General features: G+C 38.7%; 1 protein-coding gene across 1 annotated transcript in view; it reads right to left on the bottom strand.

Moving 5' to 3' along the window:
• The window catches only part of LOC107740186 (tenomodulin-like), a 37,509-nt gene that overhangs the window by 10,818 nt on the left and 9,622 nt on the right, over positions 1–17,069 (bottom strand). The window contains exons 3-4 of the mRNA XM_016552531.1: positions 6,229–6,369; positions 3,404–3,502 (exon numbers count right to left, since the gene is read on the bottom strand). Coding sequence (XP_016408017.1) covers positions 3,404–3,502; positions 6,229–6,369 — 240 coding nt within the window. The remainder of the gene's footprint in view (positions 1–3,403; positions 3,503–6,228; positions 6,370–17,069) is intronic.

Here is a 17,069-nt window from a genome sequence, read left to right as displayed (position 1 = left end):
CGTCACCCATTATACAACTAATTATACAACTGATAATAGTGTACTTAATTTGTTAGTTCTGCAGTTCATGAGCTGTTAAGTAAATTATTATTGCTTAATGATAGCGATTGTATGTCAGTTTGATCTAATTGATATCTAGAAAGCATCTTTGGGTAATATAATCACATGAAGTATATGTTTGTTGTGCTTGTAGTTATGTGTAAATAGAAGTACAAACAAACTCTGCTACATTCCCTTGTTAATTAGTGCAGAGACCAGAGAAACGGCTCACATGACAAATATTTTTACAAGGTGATTTTCTCCCAGTCTAAAGCTTAATTGCACATTAGTTAAGCTTGATGTAGAATCCTGAGGCTATTGTCTGAGCTACTATCATTTATATTAGATTCCCCTCTTTCTCTTCCATTTGCTCTCCCTCTCAGTCCTCTTTTTTTCATCCCGCTGCTCTTGTTTTATTAGAAGTCATTTTCGGTGCCTTTTCTTGTTTGTTGGGAAGTGACACAGCACTGACCTGTAGCGGTCCCAGTTCCACCTGATTAAAAGCTTCACTCTTTGCGCCTTTGAGACAGTTTCTTTTCTCCGGCTCCCTTTCCCTCAAATCACGCTAAACTAATGATGACTAGGAGGACAGCCTGCATGACTCAAGCAGTGAAGGATGCTGTTTTAGCCTAAAATTAAAATGAGGGCCAGCGGTGCAAGTAGGCTGCTTTAATTGGCCATCTTGACTGCTCGAGCAAAGCGTGCCTTTCATACGAGTAAACAAAGGTTAGGGCACTGATCCTACAACATTTCATCACATTTTTTGAGAAATTAGCCAGATAGGTTTAAGGGTGGGTTCTCTTGAGACATCTAAAGGTTACGGAAGAGGCATTGAAGGGAAAAGTAAGCAAAGCTGAATTATGTCTTGACCAAGGGGTCAAGGTTTAGCTGGTTAGCATGGCCCAGTTAGTATGACCCCTGCTGGTCAATGCTGAAATCGTACCATCAAAATGCCTCTTTCTCCATTCATCAATGTAGCTTTAACCAATCATATATATATATATATATATATATATATATATATATAATATTGAATTATATTATATTCGTTTTTTCTTCCAGTGTTATCTGGAAATCATTTTTCTGTAGTGACACATGATGCTTCAGAAATCTGCTGATTTGGTGCTCAGAAACAGAAACAGTAACAGATTTAATTTATCTTTTCTAAATAAAAATGTTAATTTCTTTAAAAAATTGTCAAAATGACCCCAAACTTCTGAACAATACTGTATACCTCAGGTGATTGGCTCAAAACGATTGTGTCCAGAACCGAGTACCCATGAGCGAAATGCAGAATTCAAAGCACGTTCTTCCAAAGGCATGCCTTTGAGATGAATAGGAATGCTAACAAATATCTTTCTTTGGGCTAGTCCAGGAGTTTTCATTTTTTTAATGCCAAGGATCTTAATGGATCCAAGAATTTTAATGCCAAATAAGATGATTCACTTGTGATGATCTCTCTTTGTAAAATATAAAAACAGCTGTTTTGTCTTCTCTTGAAAATGTTTACACTGTAAGGAGAGATTAACACTAAATAAATGTAATTCTTATCGTTAAAAACTAGGGCTATAATAGATAAGATGCAATTATATGCAATTATTCATAACTACATGTAAACTTTGGAATGGAAAGTATAAATAGCAATGACAATGCGGAAAAGAGAGGGTGCACACACAGAGGTAGTTACCAAATTTATCCTGAGACTCAAGGGCTGTGCAGGAAGACAGGCCATGATTTCATCGTAGACATTTGGGCAGTTGGAGACCAGTGGGAAGTTCAGGGATTACCACTTTCATCATTTCCCAGACTGAATAAATTGAAAATGGTAAACAAACTGGCAGCATTCAATTTATGCTTGTCACCTGGTCGTGCTCGCAGGCTGCTTTATTTCCTTATCAATGGCATGCAGTTTCTCCTCAGCCAGTATTGTTTTGTGGTGAAGCGTGTTAAGGTAGCTTGCTCTGGGACCACAGTCGCATGCCCTGCGGCTCAGCTGCACTTGGAGCTAATAATGTGGATTTTAACCTCTACTTCCTTTACATGCTCACAACCTTGGAAAGAATGGCCTGCTTCTCTCTCTCTTGCTCTCTCTATCGTCCACAGGCAAGCAGTCTTTGGTTTCAATAGCATCCTGATTTATCTTAAGCCTCCATGCTGGTATGTATATAATCAAAGATTTAGAGAAAGCAGGAATGTAAACAGGCAGTTAGCAAGCCTAAATAATTCTGTCACCTTTGTGTGAAGCCCACAGCTTGCATTTTTAGCATAACTTTAGTCTGTTTATCCAATAAATGAGAGATCATTTGTGTGAATGTTCTCCTGGTTAGCTGCGTCTTTATGGTAGGAACAGCTTGCTCCATCTTGCACCATGTGTCCCCGTCTCCCCTCGAGAACCAGGCGCATCGCTCGCTCTCTTTCCGTCTACCCTCTCTCTCTAGCCCCACTGCTTCAGCCCTGACCAACTCTGATTGATTTCACATCTGTGAAATAAAGCTTAGCCGAAAAATCTAATTAGGTTTCACAATGAGCAAAAAAAAAGGGAGAAATGGCAGCGACATATGGAGTTGGCTTCGCAATTAGTATCTGTAAACATGGATTAGACATTAAAACGATGAGGGAGAGAACATGCAGGCTGTTTCTGCCTATAATACCTTCTGTTCCAAAAGTCAAAGAGGATGTCTGGGAACTTGCGACAACAATAGATCACTGTGGTTTTAATACAAATCGGAGAGGCGCGACACTTTGCCGCACTTTCCCGTTTCGATATGAACTGCGACGGAAAGAGAGTTTAGCGCTTTCGAAGCCGCCTGCCATTCTCCATGGCACCCATAAATTGTATGTTTGATTGATAGAATTTCGCCCATCACTCTTGCCGAGCATCACAGACAGCCATTAGAGCAGGAGAACAGAGATGAATCACTTCAGCCCTGAGTCAAGTGAAATTTACGGAGCAAACATCTTCAAATACCATTTTAATGGCTTACCTTTCCCAAGGACCCCTCTCTCTCTCCTTAAGGCTATTTGGGCTGAGGCTTCAGAGGAGATGATTAAAAATTAATATTAGTTCAGGATTGACGGCAAACACCATTTGATGTCTGCCACAAAGGGGTTATGGGATTGTGGACTTTCGGATGGATTCACGGCCACAGGAGACCCAAGTTTATACTTTTGTGGAAAATGCTGGAGGGGATGATGAGATGGTGGAGGTGGGTTGGGGAGTTGGCGTGGGTTTGCTGGTTAGTTGGATTGCGGATAAATGGTGATGGTTGGAGCGAGTTTCATTTTTCGCAGTCTGATGAACTCTGTTGCAAAATGTTTTAAGGAAGCAGATCGCTGAAAGATGTGTTTGGTGAGATTAGAATACCTCTATGTCGATGGTCTTTGAGTCCAGCTTGGGCAGCTCCTTGGTTTGAGCCCTGATGTAGCATCTCTGGTGCTTGGCAAAACGAATGCCCGTGATGCCCTTGAAAGACATAAATGTTAATGAGATTGAATGTTTATTCCATGATTTGAAAAATATCAGCATCTGACCTCAAATACTCTCACAAAAACACCCCGAAGCCTTTTCAGTGCAGCGCAGATACAGCGAATGTTATATAACTAAAGCAACGGGAATAATTTCCTAGCCAATTCAAGATTATTGGTCTACAGCCCCAGCCAGTAGAGAGGTATACTGCCGAAGCCATGATTTATATGTAGGCAAAGCCCATTGATTTGCAGCACTTATGGTCTGTGTTGCGAAGCTAATCTGTTTGGTGAAGTGAGGAGCTTTTTTCCTGAAAGCCACAGCTGATGGTCTGCCATACAGAATTTGTTGCTTTACACTTGAAAAGAGAAAAACCCATTTTGCAGGAGCATCTGAAGAAAGTTCTTTACTGTCTGAAAGTAGTCTTTGAAGGGAAATAAAGGCTATCGCATTACAAACTCTTCACTCGGAGGGATAAAAACAATATCTCCCTGCATTCAGCAATACATTAAGTAATCCACAGTTGCTCTGGTTTTGCTGCTGTAGCATAGGGAAAGTGAGAGCGAGTATGATGCTGTCGGAGCTGAATTATTTCTGCAGTATTAACGGAAGCATCATAAATTCATGTGTTCTGTCTTCTGTGCTCTTTACTGTTAGACGGCATACTAACAATGGTCATTTTCACCTAAGCTCATCGGTTAGTGAAGAAACAGTTATGAGAGGAGTGAAAAGTGCATTGTTTGTGCCGAAAAATCATTGTGACAAATTGCTCTTCAATTTCTGGTAATGGTTTGCTTTTGCACGCAAGACGGACCTATCTTCTGATGAAATGCATGTATTGCTGAGCCTGGTCAACTGGAAAATGGAGAGACTCTTCATTACAGGGATAAAAAATCAGAAAAGAATGTCATTTAAGAAAGAGTGTTGAAGTACAGCTTTGCTATTAGCCAAATTAAATGTGTGCATGCTCTGAGACAATTATTCGAATGGAAGCACTGAATGATGCAATTGGCAGAGAGGGCAAAGGAGCGCTGATCCAATCATTTGCACATTACTCGTATGTAGATGCCCACACCTGTTTCCACCAGTTATTGGTTTGAGAGACAACAAATACTGCTTTCTGAATGCAGGTGAAGTCAAGGGCTGGCGCTAAACCGAATTAGCACTGAGGAATCACTCTTAACATCATTACTAGATCTAAGATCAGACTTAATCTGTTTCTGGGAAACTGACCCTGGCAGTATACTGTTTCTGTATTAGGATGTTATAAACAGACTTTGACTTTGTTAAGAAATTCTCCCTGCATCTTTACCGACCTCTTGTATCATCAAATGGGCGGTAAGATAGCTCATCTTGTCTTCTTGTAGGACAAACTAATCATTGTTATTCTCCACACTGATGGACATAGACAGTGATTATTGGCAAAATCATTTAAAGCCTTGCTCTCAGCCACTTTTGTAACTGGTTTTTACAAGACTACAACGGTTGGAGAAAAATGTGCCATTTGTACATTTGGAAACCCTTTTGTTTGTAGCTCTTTTGCACTTTCCACCTCAGAGTAAAATATTCAAAAATTTAAGTTACAAAGTCAAAACAAAGCTGCGCAATTGTGAGAGTTGCATATGCATAAACAACCATTTAGAAGTTTTGGGGTCTGTAAAATATATAATTGTTTTTGAAAGTATACTTTGGTGCTGCTTAATATTTTTGTGGAAACCATGATACTTTAGAATTCTTTAATGAATAGAAGGTTTTAAAAACAGCATTTATTGAAATAGAATGTTTTGTGACAATGCAGGTCTTCACTGTCACTTTTGATCAATTTATTGCAACATTGTAGAATAAAAGTAATAATAAGTAATTAAAAAATCCCCAAACTTTTGAATGATATGCAATTATATATGCAGTATACGCAATGATTTCTGGACATTAAATAAATAAATGTAATGGAAATTCACTGGTACTCTACATTGTATTGCAGCAAAATATATCACTGGAACATGCTGAAGGACACTTTATGACTTTTTGTTCATAACACAGTCTATGCGATGCGTCTCCTTGGCTTTCCTATAAGCTGCTGTTGTGGAATTCTCAACATTACTTTTAAGTTTCTGGAGAACACTCAGAGTACTTGTCTAAAACAATAGAGAAAAGATTTTGCTTGTGTTTCTGTTGGCATTACCACTGCTTTTCCATTCATGGGCTGTAGCCTCCAAGCTCTGTGGAGATGGTTTGTAGTTTTAGTGTGTGTAATGACTTGCAACATCCCTCCTTCACAAAAATCAATTCCAAAGTCTGCCCTGAGCCAGAAGTTGCAAGAAGTGCCGAAGAGGGCTCGGTGCTCGAACTCCACTTTCATTTATATCAACATGTGATTTGAAGGATTTTACCTATTCACTTGTTTTCTGGTTTCCCATGGCAATGCCTTGAATGAAACTAATCTCTTTTGTGGCTTTGCTCCACTGACCATAGTAATTTCGAAAGAAGATGGGGCCAGCAACAAGTGTGTCTGAATGCTGATGCGAGATGTCATCGCTGCCAGTTTGCTTTTGCTTAGCACAGTGTTTTTCAGAGATTCAATATCATTAGTCTGAGTGAAGAAGAAAAACGTTCTGTCTGTATTTTGAATGCAGTTCCTAGGCGGAGACTCGGATTGCAGGAATGTGAGCTGAATCTCTCACATCACAATGAAAATATTTCACATGTATGTCATAAACCCTTACATTTTTGAAGTCATGCACCTCCAGGACCTCGTCAGTGCCGTTTCCCATCCTGAACATCTCGATGCGTTTCGCTGGATAGATTTCCATCATGCTCTCAGTCTCCATTCCATCCAGTACGGCTTTATACTGATGATCATATACCTGTTCGGACACATACAACCCAACATAACAAATTAAAAACACAGTGCTACTAGAATATCCTGTCTGCAGCAATAGAATGTTCCATTTAAAATAAACTGGATTTCACTGCATGACATAAAATATCAAGTGGGATCTGAAAGCTAAATTTAAAGCTACATTTACTTTTCTGAGACGTTGATATGTTTAAATGTAAACGTCTCAGAAAAGTAAATGTAGCTTTAAATGTAGCTTTTATTTTTATTTTATTATTATTTAGGAACTAGCAGAATAACCACATTTGTAGTTCATTGTACCGATGTTTGAAAACCAGAAAGTGTAAAGTATTTGTAATACTTTAATAATTATTAACATAAAAAATGTCTTTTTAACATCATACCTGTAATTTAAACTCTAAGAAACCTTTTGCGAAATGTTTTGCTTTAAATAATTGTCATTTGTTTTGCTATTTTTATAATACTTTTTAAAGTGTCCAAGATAATGCTGCATCTAGGAACACCGATTTAGTTCTCATCGCTTCTCAAAAAGTTTTTTTTTTCCACTCAATGAAAGTCAGTAAGGTCCCGACTGACTTCCATTGTATGGACAAAAACAGAATAAAGTCTTCTTTTATGTTCCACAGAAGAAAGTAAGTCACACAGGTTTGGAACGACGTTACATTGTTCTGTAAATGATGACAGAAATTTTATTTTTAGTTGAAATATCCCACTAATATGCACTCGCTTTATGAATCTTTCCTGGTTCCTCATTAACACAAGGATCATATCTTCTGTCAAAGCCAGTCAGTTTGCTCAGGCTGACGGGCAGCATGACTACGACCTCTATTAATAAATGTGAACAGGCAGCTGCCTTTAGTTGCCATAAGTACGCTTCAAGTAGACTTGACTTAAATGTCTGATTTGTCTGATTGTCTGAGGTCTCGGAAGCATTATATGGCTTTTCTCGTTGCCAGGCCTTGCAGCGCTGCTGTTTATCTCAGCTCTTTCTTAAATGCTGTTTTTGGGCATGCATGGGTGGCTCCTCTCTGTCTACAAAAATGATTCATGCCCACCAGCCGAAAACCCTGCTATTAATATTTATGTGTGTGTTGTGTTATGATGAGAAATTACACTGCTGAGCTCACCCTCATCTGTCTCAGTAGCATTTCTGAGTAATATGTTATGCTTAGACATAAGGCAAAAGATGCACACACACAAATATAATACTACATTAAGATTAATGTCACAAATCAACGTGTTTTCTGATTATTAAAGTGCTTTATGCAGTGTAGCATAGAGCAGTAAACACATCATTTAATATCGACTTGTTTGTCAGCTCTGTTGTGGAGAGTGTAATGTATTGAAATTAGCTTGAAAGTAACTTCTGCACGGATCTGCATTTGTATTCATCCATATACAAAGAGGAAGTTATGTGAAGACGTAAGTGTATGAGTGTGGCAATAGCAGAACTGATTGGACTACAGTGAGTTGTAAAGAGAACGAATTATAGAATATTCCATTACTGAGAAGAAGTGGGGAGATATAATGCTTTTATTAGTGTTTTTATTAGTGCTTTGTTTATTCCTGCAGTTTGAGGGGGTAATTTTGTTCTGTCGATGCTTTATTGATTGAAATAACTTTCAATCAGTCTGTTCATCACAGAGCTATCAGAAGGTGCTTTTTGAAATGTTACAGCCCCAGTGTCCATTTATTTTCATTATATATACAGTATTTTTTTTATTAATTTTTTTGCTCCACAGAAGAAATTCATATGGCTTCGGAACAACATGAGGTTGATAATGACAGTTTTCATTTTGGCAGGAACTATCCCTTTAAGAACATAATGAAGAGTTAATGAACTGGGTGTCCTGTGAAGGACCTTGTCAGTGTCAGTCCAGCTTCAAGTTACTGCAGGCATTCTTATTGATTAAAATTGCAGAGCTTTTTAAATCCCCATTCCCTGTCTTTTTTTGTTGTTGTTGTTACTCTCGTGTATTACGACAAACCTCAAAAGACCTTCCCCTTTAGCATATTTAACCTAACTAATTTTGTCTACTCTGTGCTTTCTTGTATCCAAGTTACCGGAATAGATGACAAAAAAGGCTAGATATTACAAAGAAATAATGATAATGAAAGTAAATTAGCTCTCAGCACTATGGGAGAGTACTGGAGCTCAAGGCGAAACACAGATAAATGTATTCATTAGTGCACCATCATGCAGATACCTTGAGCACTGCATTGATTCGTGTAATACAGTGTTTGCTTTTTCAAATTTCAGACACTCAATAAGCCTACGGTGATCATGCTACTTACCTGACAGGATCAAATATTATTTAATTTAATCATCGTCATGCCAGAATTCTCACAAAACATTAAAAGTATTGCAAATTGAGGTGATAATGGACATTATTACAATATTAACAAATAAAAAGAACTGTTAAAAGGTTAGTTTAGGGCTTTTCTTAGCAAATATTGATAAATGTCAGTGATTCTCAATCTGTAGTGGTTGTCTGATACTTCGATAGTATAAAATAATGGTCACACTTTGTTTTAAGGTCCAATTCTCGCTATTAACAAACCATTAACAATGACTTTTGCCTCAGTAAACTCCTAATTTGCTGCTTATTAATAGTTAGTTGTTGAGTTTTGAGGTTTTGGGTAGGATTAGGCATGTAGAGTACGGTCATGCAGAATATGTGCTTTATAAGTACTAATAAACAGCCAATATGTTAATAATAGGCATGCTAATAAGCAACTAATTAATAGTGAGAATTGGTCTCTATATTAAAGTGTTACCAAAATAATGAACTGTGGTTTAATTTTGATTACAGAAGATTTAAGAACTGTTCTCCATTTGTACAACAGTTGTTGAGGGCACAAGTTAAATTAGTCTCTTTTTTTAAATGCTGAACAACTTAATTTTAAATTATGACTTAAAAATTAAGTAAACAAGTGTCCACCTAGTTGAGAATCCCTTATGTATATATGCAATGAATATGATGCGACTGATTAATTGGAATGCCATGTATAAATAATTCAATAATTATTATTTTAAATCGATTGACAGCCCTATTTTTAAAATTCCTTTTCAACTGGTCTTGTACTTCATGTCACAATTTTCCAGACATTTTTTTTTGTCCATGATATTGATTCGCTTAGTTGGTCTCAAAACAGCAAAAAATAGCTGTATTACAGGACAGAGAAAATGTAATATTGTATCCCTGGGAGATCACAAGAATGTACTGGCAAGTTCAGAGCCTGCTCATGATATATTGTTAAAATCGTCCCTAGTGCCTAGGCCTTGAGCTCTCAATTCCTGCCAAACTCATTACTTTATAAAAGAGGCATTTGAGAAGCATAGTCGTTTGTTTACATTTTTGCAGGTACGTCATGTGACCACCATAGGAGCTTTTCAGACTTATGACAATCTACGCATTGAGAATTCAGGTAGATTACCCATAATCTACTTCCCGGTGATGCCACCTGGCTTTAATATACTTCAAGTACTCATGATAGATAACATGTGGAGGAGTTTTCATAGTTCTCTTGTTTACTTCTTTTCATCTACTGCATGTCTGATCTCTTAGGTGGCCAAGCATACGGAGACTCTCAGGAGAGACCCACCCCGAGGGGAATTAATAACAGACAAGGAAGCCAATGAAGTCTGAGAGTGGTTTGCATCATCGTGCCCTACTTGTACCCTGAGGACGCATGTTAAAGGTCGTCCAGACACTGTCACAGGTGAGTGGAGGAGAGAGGCTAGTGCGCTCATGACAGCGTGTCCCCTCGCTGTCCTTAAGGGCCTAGAGATACGACCGCCCGTCAGAGCGCAACATGATGGCTGTCATTCAGAAGTAAGACGATGACTTCACTTGTGTCCTTACCCTGCTGAGAAGAAGACCTGAGACGTACCAGTGTCAACGGCACTGCCACGTTGCCAGCCTTATCGCGGAGGAGTGCGATTAAACTCCAGTAATTGAGTTGTCTTGCGCCTCAAGAATATCTATATTCCTCTCAGAATTGCTATTTTATTTCTGTGCTTTATGGGTTTCTTGTTGTTTTAGGTGTACAAAGCGAGTGAAAAATCCATCAGACTCGAGGGCTGACAGATGCCACCCAACGAAATAAACACTAACTGGCTTTCAGTTGGCGCTGAAATATAGTACTTTGACGAAGGAAGTGTGAGTACAGCTGTAGATTTAGCACTGGTTTGGTTGCAATACGTGAATCACCTGCAGGGTGTGCGGTCGTCTCTTCCCCTCTGCTTCTCTCCAGCAACCCTGCTCTCCACACGCTCCCTGCACTCCCGCGAATGATGATTTAACAACTACTATTCACATGGGTAGTCACATGATCACAGCAAATTCCTCCCTGGGGTTGAGCTCCCCTCTGAAATGTTGTTATGAGAGGTTTTTTTCCTCCTCCTCTGACTTCCCTATCTCTGTTTTCCACATTTTTTCCCCTTTATTTTGAGTGAAAAAGAAGTAAATTTTTCTTGCAGATTCAAAACGAACACAGCTGCAACTGTCACAACATCCCCCACAGCAACACTGCCATTTTTACAACTTCCCTACTTCCTTTGGTTTCTTTTGCCATTAGGAAAATTAAAGACACCCTTCATTCGATCGACAGCTTGGCTTTCATCTCATAGAAAAGATGAAGTGACACTAGTGTATGAGCTATAATGAAAGCTGGATTCTCTAAAAAACGAGACACCCTAAAGAAAGAAAGAAAGAAAGAAAAAAAACTCCAGGGTATATTGCTGTAAAATGAAGATCCCCTCAGGAAATAACTTCTCCAGATCAGTTGGAGACAGCGGTGCAGATGGCATTCACATGTGCTCAATGCATGTCAAAAGCCACTGTGTGAGCTACTGTGTAGTTATTATTCTAGGAATTAAATGATATTCTCATTTCAACGTGCGCTAAAGATAACAATTCGCCCATTGATGGGCTCTTCATTACCGCCCTGATCTGGTCTGATTCCATTTTATCTGCCCTGAATGGTTCAGATAACAGCGGGTTCATTTCCATCACAGGTTCATCTCTATGAAATGCAAATGGTTTTCCTGTTCTATTTATTTCTCCCTTCAAAAGCCTCAGATATCAGGTATTAGCCGCAGACCGCTCACTGTGTTTGTGTTTGGTGTGGGGACAAAAGCAAATATTTATTTATTTTTATTTTTTTGCTGTTCTGAGACAAAGGAATTATGGAAGCAGACACCGATGACAAGGCTTGTCAGGCTGTATGACCATTACAGTTAAGATAAATGCGAAGGGAATGCTTTCAGGGCTGCCAGATGCATTTAGTACAGCATCTGGAGATGTCCGATGAAGACAAGCGGTTGCTTTCCCGACAGTCGTCTGTTTCGAAAATGGGGAAAACGATGGTTCACTAGCTAATATGGTGTTACGGGGACATTTATTCCTCAAGGAGTTTGAGCTTTTGCACTATCCACTTTCTTTGTCTGTTTATAGTTTATCGTTTTTGAAAGACCTCCAAAAGTTAGTCTACATCTGTCTAAATTGAGAGGTCTCAATATCTTTGTAGCCTAGCAGCTATACGCTAACCCACAAAGGTCCCGTTCGTTAAAATGAAAGGCCCAGCATCAAAGGCACATCTGAAAATTATAGATACCTCAGATGAGATTTTAGAACACATCCCATAATAACAAGCTTGTGTATTTACACGGCATGTTTAATTACAATCGTTTACATAAGGAACCGAGGCCAAGAGCATCTTGTTTTCTAGGACTCTTTTGTGCCTCTTTCAGTTCTTATTATAGCTCTGTCAACAGCAGAGTTAAAATGAACTTTTGCTTCACCCGAAAGCCACAGCTAACTATTCAAAATAGAAGTGAGCTCCCTTGCGGACATTTTGGATGCAGAACAGAAGGGGTATGAATCACTTCTTGTCTATAACTAGCTACGTTTAATGTGCACCACAAATAATAAACAATAGAGAGTGTGTTGGCACTCATCGCAGTACAAATCACATTAGTGGACGCAGAGTGATGCAGTAATACAGAACATATTTCTTAACGCTACCTGTGTGCACTTTGATGCAGACAATACAAATCTAATTACTCACACGCCATACTTCACATCCCAGGCACTGTAAATTGTTCAATCGACTAAAAATGCCTCTTTATAGCACAAACTGGACTCTCGGTGGAATTTTAAATGCATAATTGCAAGCAATTATAGAGAAGGAATTTCAGTAGCTCAATTGTTGGAGAGCTGCAAGCTCATTCCTCTATATTTATACTCCAGAGGTTCACTGAGAATTCCTTCACAGGCGAGGGTCTCTCCATGAGGGAAGCGCAATGACCCAGTTTCTCCACCCCGGATCCCCCGCGAGTTGCTGTCGTTTGCCACGTATGACCACCTTGCTGGGGTTGACTCGCATCTGCAGCTGCTTTTAATTTGCTGGGGCACCCCTTTCTTCAGAGCCAACGCATACATGACTAATCGCACCAGCCATTTTAAACAACTTGAGCTCTCACTGGCGATAAATCACTTTGATCTGAGCTACTGTGCGGGTAATAGAGCTATGTTCAGGAGGGAGAGGAACCGTGGAGCATTGGGAGCAATTGCGTTTTCTCCCTAGTCAGCACGCAATTGTAAGGCAGGCTCAGGGACTGGGACATTGCACTTTGAATCATTGTTTGCTTTTATGATCTGTTGAAAATCAACAAGCAAGTGCCGTTTAATACCCTTCTGTTTGGGCTATCTCACCTAGCTGGCTTAAAAAGTGATCTCAGAGGCATGAAACATGCAATTTTTTGTTATATTTAGGCATGACATAGGTTGAAAGAGATCAACGTGCATATTTGAATGGGTTTTGGGACATTGTTATACTTTGCAGGAAAAAAATTATTATTTATTTATTTTTTGCTCTGAAGCTTCCAACAGTTGTCCCAAAGGAAATAACGAAAGCCCTTTCAACAGGACGAAAGAACATTTTCAGGACATTGGGTGATGCAGCACTCCCAAGCTTCTGCTCTCACAACCGTGATTGATATCTCTGTGCTGAAGGGTGGAAACAACTGATGTGGAGTTTATAAATAAAACCTCCAAGAGGTGACAAAAGACCTTTCCCAAGAAAACTGGGGAGTCTCACACTTTTTTCCCTCCTCTTCTTTCTCTTCTTCCTTTGCGAGATTTGAGTGACTGCTATTCGAGTGAAAAACACACAATGATTCTCGTAATTGATTGTTCCTCTGAATGGCCTCGCAGTGTAAGAATGCAGGCCAATCTTCCGTCATAATATGGTACAGGATACCGCATGAAATATTCATCAAACTCTGTTCAAAATGCTGGCACACTCTGGTACTTCTTTGTGAATGTAAAACAGATTTCACACAGAAAATATGGAGCTAAATGCTCATCTAAGAGCTGGGTTCAGAGCCATGCAGCCGCAAAGGAAGTAACCTCTTCCTGCTCTGGGAGAGGACATGATGACCCCGATTGTTACTCAGACTCACTAAAAATGGCTAAATTGACTGAAGACATTCAATACTCCAGTGGCTAAGTGGCATTCAGACTGCTTGTGAGAGCAAATGCTCTGTGTTTTCAAGCTTTCAGATGCACGGGATACTTTGATTAACAGCATTAGCTGCTAACGAGAAGAGAAATGTAGCTTGCCTGAGGAGAACTATTAAGGAGTTGTTTTCATTTAAAACCATTGACTAAGGTCCAGAAACTAGAGATTTTCTGAGCGGAAGACCATTTTAGTTCACTAATTTGTATGAAAAGGTGCATAACGAATGCAAAATAACTCTGCTATGTGTAGCCCACATGACAGCTTGACTAAATCTAACAGAAGATCCTTGAATTTTTAGGGGTAGATAATGGAAAATTGTGTTTGGACAACAGTTTCCCTCCTAAAAGCATTTATTTTGTAAGCCTCGCTTCATTCATAGCAGATCTCATAGGAGCTCTTGTCTTGAAAGCAGAATATTACTTATCTGACACTCCATCCTGCAATGTGGCAAGCAGGGAGACCTGAGGCAAGCGTTGAGACCAGAAAGAGCTTTAGAATCGCTCTGCTCTTAAAGTGTTTTCCAGGCATTACTGCTGCTGCAAAGCCCCAGTGATGGGAGTCATCAAGTATCGCTCGCATAGTAACAACATTCTGGTCTCTGTGCTTTTGCCTTGGGTGAACGGAGGGGCAGCAGTTTATTTTGGTCTCTAAAGCCTAGCTCAAGACATAGATCTACATAAAAAGGATGAGAACCAAAGCTTGCCAAGTTTTCCTACTAAAGCTTTAAATGTAAATGCGCCAAAAGTTGTGATCCAAAGGATCAGCTCAGTAGTGGACAGAATAAAAATTTAAAGGCTGCAATAGAATACGTCAAGGTATTAGTGATTATCGTAAGCTGCAAATGTAGCCAACTGAGGAGCTTTCAAAGATTTCTACATTTCTTGCATATTAACTAACCAATCAGCTTGTGCCAAGTCGTTTAACTCTCTGAATATCATCAGGTACGTTAACAACCCGTCAGCCTGCACCATCTAGAGTTTCATGACTAAACTATATATTTTAACTTGTACTAAGATCAGTGTAAAAACATTCCCTCATTACCTCGGTTAGATACACAAAATTGATAAACAAATCTGTAAGAATCTATAATGTTACCAAAATTATGCTAAATTAAAGGCATTTCCTTATTGATGCATATATTTTGTAAAACATGGTCGATGTAGCATGATCAAATACACACAGTCCAACAACTATGCATCCATAAATGATCTTCCCTTTCATTTGTGCGTTTTATCTTTTAGTAAAATCAGTGATTTCTCGTATACTGACTACACTTCGCATGATGTATATCGCAGCCCTCTCTAAATGAGGCTTAAGGACATGTATCTCCAGTGTTGTTGATCAAAGTGTTTGTACTTTTGCTGTTTCTCTCTCGCTATTGGCTCACGCCTCTGTCGACAGCTAGTTTTTTTCCGGTATCATTCAGAGCAAGTAGGTTCAGAGCTTGGAGGATTGTGTCAAGAAAAAAAGTTCTCAATGCAGAGATGGCTTTGAAGTTAACAGAGGCAAAATGGTGTTAACCTTTGGTGTGTAAATGGAAACACAGTCTTCCACTTACTGAGGATTTCAAGTGGATAAGGAAGCAGAGAGCTCTCTGAATGTCGCTTTATCACATAGCACATGTAATGTATTATACATGCATGCAGCTATTTTTCACATTGCCAATGCAATCAGATATCTTTTAATGTTTCATCATTTTGCCCCATTAAATTCTGTAAATGATGTGCCCAGTTATTAAATGATGAAGAGTTTCAAAGCATGTTCAAAGCGTATTGAAAATAAGCTAATACCCTCAGTCAAGCTTTCTGGAGAGCCGTATTCAGTTGTAACCTTGGCGTGTGCGGAATACATCTGTGTTTACTGCAAATAGCGACACTGTCTGAGGGTTTTTTAAATGACTTTCTTTCAAGAGCTAAATTGACTTGATTTCGCTGTCTACCGTCAATGCCTCTATAAACAGAGAGCAAAATTATAGACCTAGGTAGAGCACGAGCGAATCAACACCTCGTGTTTACTCTTCTTACAGACTTTGTCTGTGTCATTAGTAGATGAATGAGCTCCACATCGCCGATGAAAATCATTTCACATTCCAACAGCTTGTGGAAAATATCTGCAAGGTCATTGGTGCTATTCAGTGTACCTCATCTTTGCTGTTCCACAAACCTAATTCCCCCCACTGAAAGCTCAATGGTGAGAAGTGAGATAAAAGATTGACATGTTTAATTGAATCAGTAATGTGCTAATTAAGCTTTTTGTGCATTTTGACTTATTTATATAGCTTATTAGAATGCAAATACGATGATTTATTTGTGTTTTCTGGTGCGATTTATGCTCAAGTTTTGATGAGACGCCACGCCTATTGCTTGATTTTATTTCCTGTCTGAGATCACCCTAGTGGTCAGTTGAAAAACACTTGTCTAGAGCCTTAATGATTGCATTTCTTTTTTTTTTTTGGTTTAGTCATAGTTTCAATATTTTTTTGGTAACACTTTACATTAAGGTTCCCTTTGTAAAGGGTTTATAAAGGTGTTAATAAATGACTAATAACTCACTTACAAATGCATTGTAATTAATCGATAAGCAGTTATAAATGCATGAGTAAAAGGGTGATTTTAATGCAATACCTGCCAAATAGTGAGCCATTTTTAACTCACATATTATAAATGCTTAACAAATATATTTATTAATACTTTTTTCACTCAAAACCAGATTCCTGATTTTATTCATGATGCAGCAAAAATTTACTATTTTAGCAAGACTGAAGGGTGTTGTATTTATGGTTTTCTCATTTATATCTCATGACTCGTGTCACTTTTCTTACAATGTTTCTTACCAGAATCTACTCTGTACCTTACCCATGATTCTCCGCAAAAGTTCATGATGCCTATCCACAACAATGATTATAAACCAATATATTTTTTTTTATCAAGATGAAATTATTAAATCTTCTATCATATTAATAAGCAAACAGTAATTATTTTTTGATATCATGATAAAGCCCACTGTAACTTCAGTATTTCTTCATCCACACTCGCAGTAACGTTACCTGCGCTCGAGCGAACCATCCGCGGGAGCGCCAGAGCGGTTATTTATTTGTATGGTAACAAATTAATTCAACTAACAAAGCGATTACACATATAAACACTTGAAAAATATACTCTGCAGTGTCACCTCACAGTT

The sequence above is a fragment of the Sinocyclocheilus rhinocerous genome, unplaced genomic scaffold (assembly GCF_001515625.1).
Source record: "Sinocyclocheilus rhinocerous isolate Xijiao unplaced genomic scaffold, SAMN03320098_v1.1 scaffold584, whole genome shotgun sequence".
NCBI classification, from domain to species: domain Eukaryota; kingdom Metazoa; phylum Chordata; class Actinopteri; order Cypriniformes; family Cyprinidae; genus Sinocyclocheilus; species Sinocyclocheilus rhinocerous.
The sequence above is the reverse complement of the archived record's forward strand: the minus strand, read 5'-3'. Positions and strand labels throughout refer to the sequence as shown.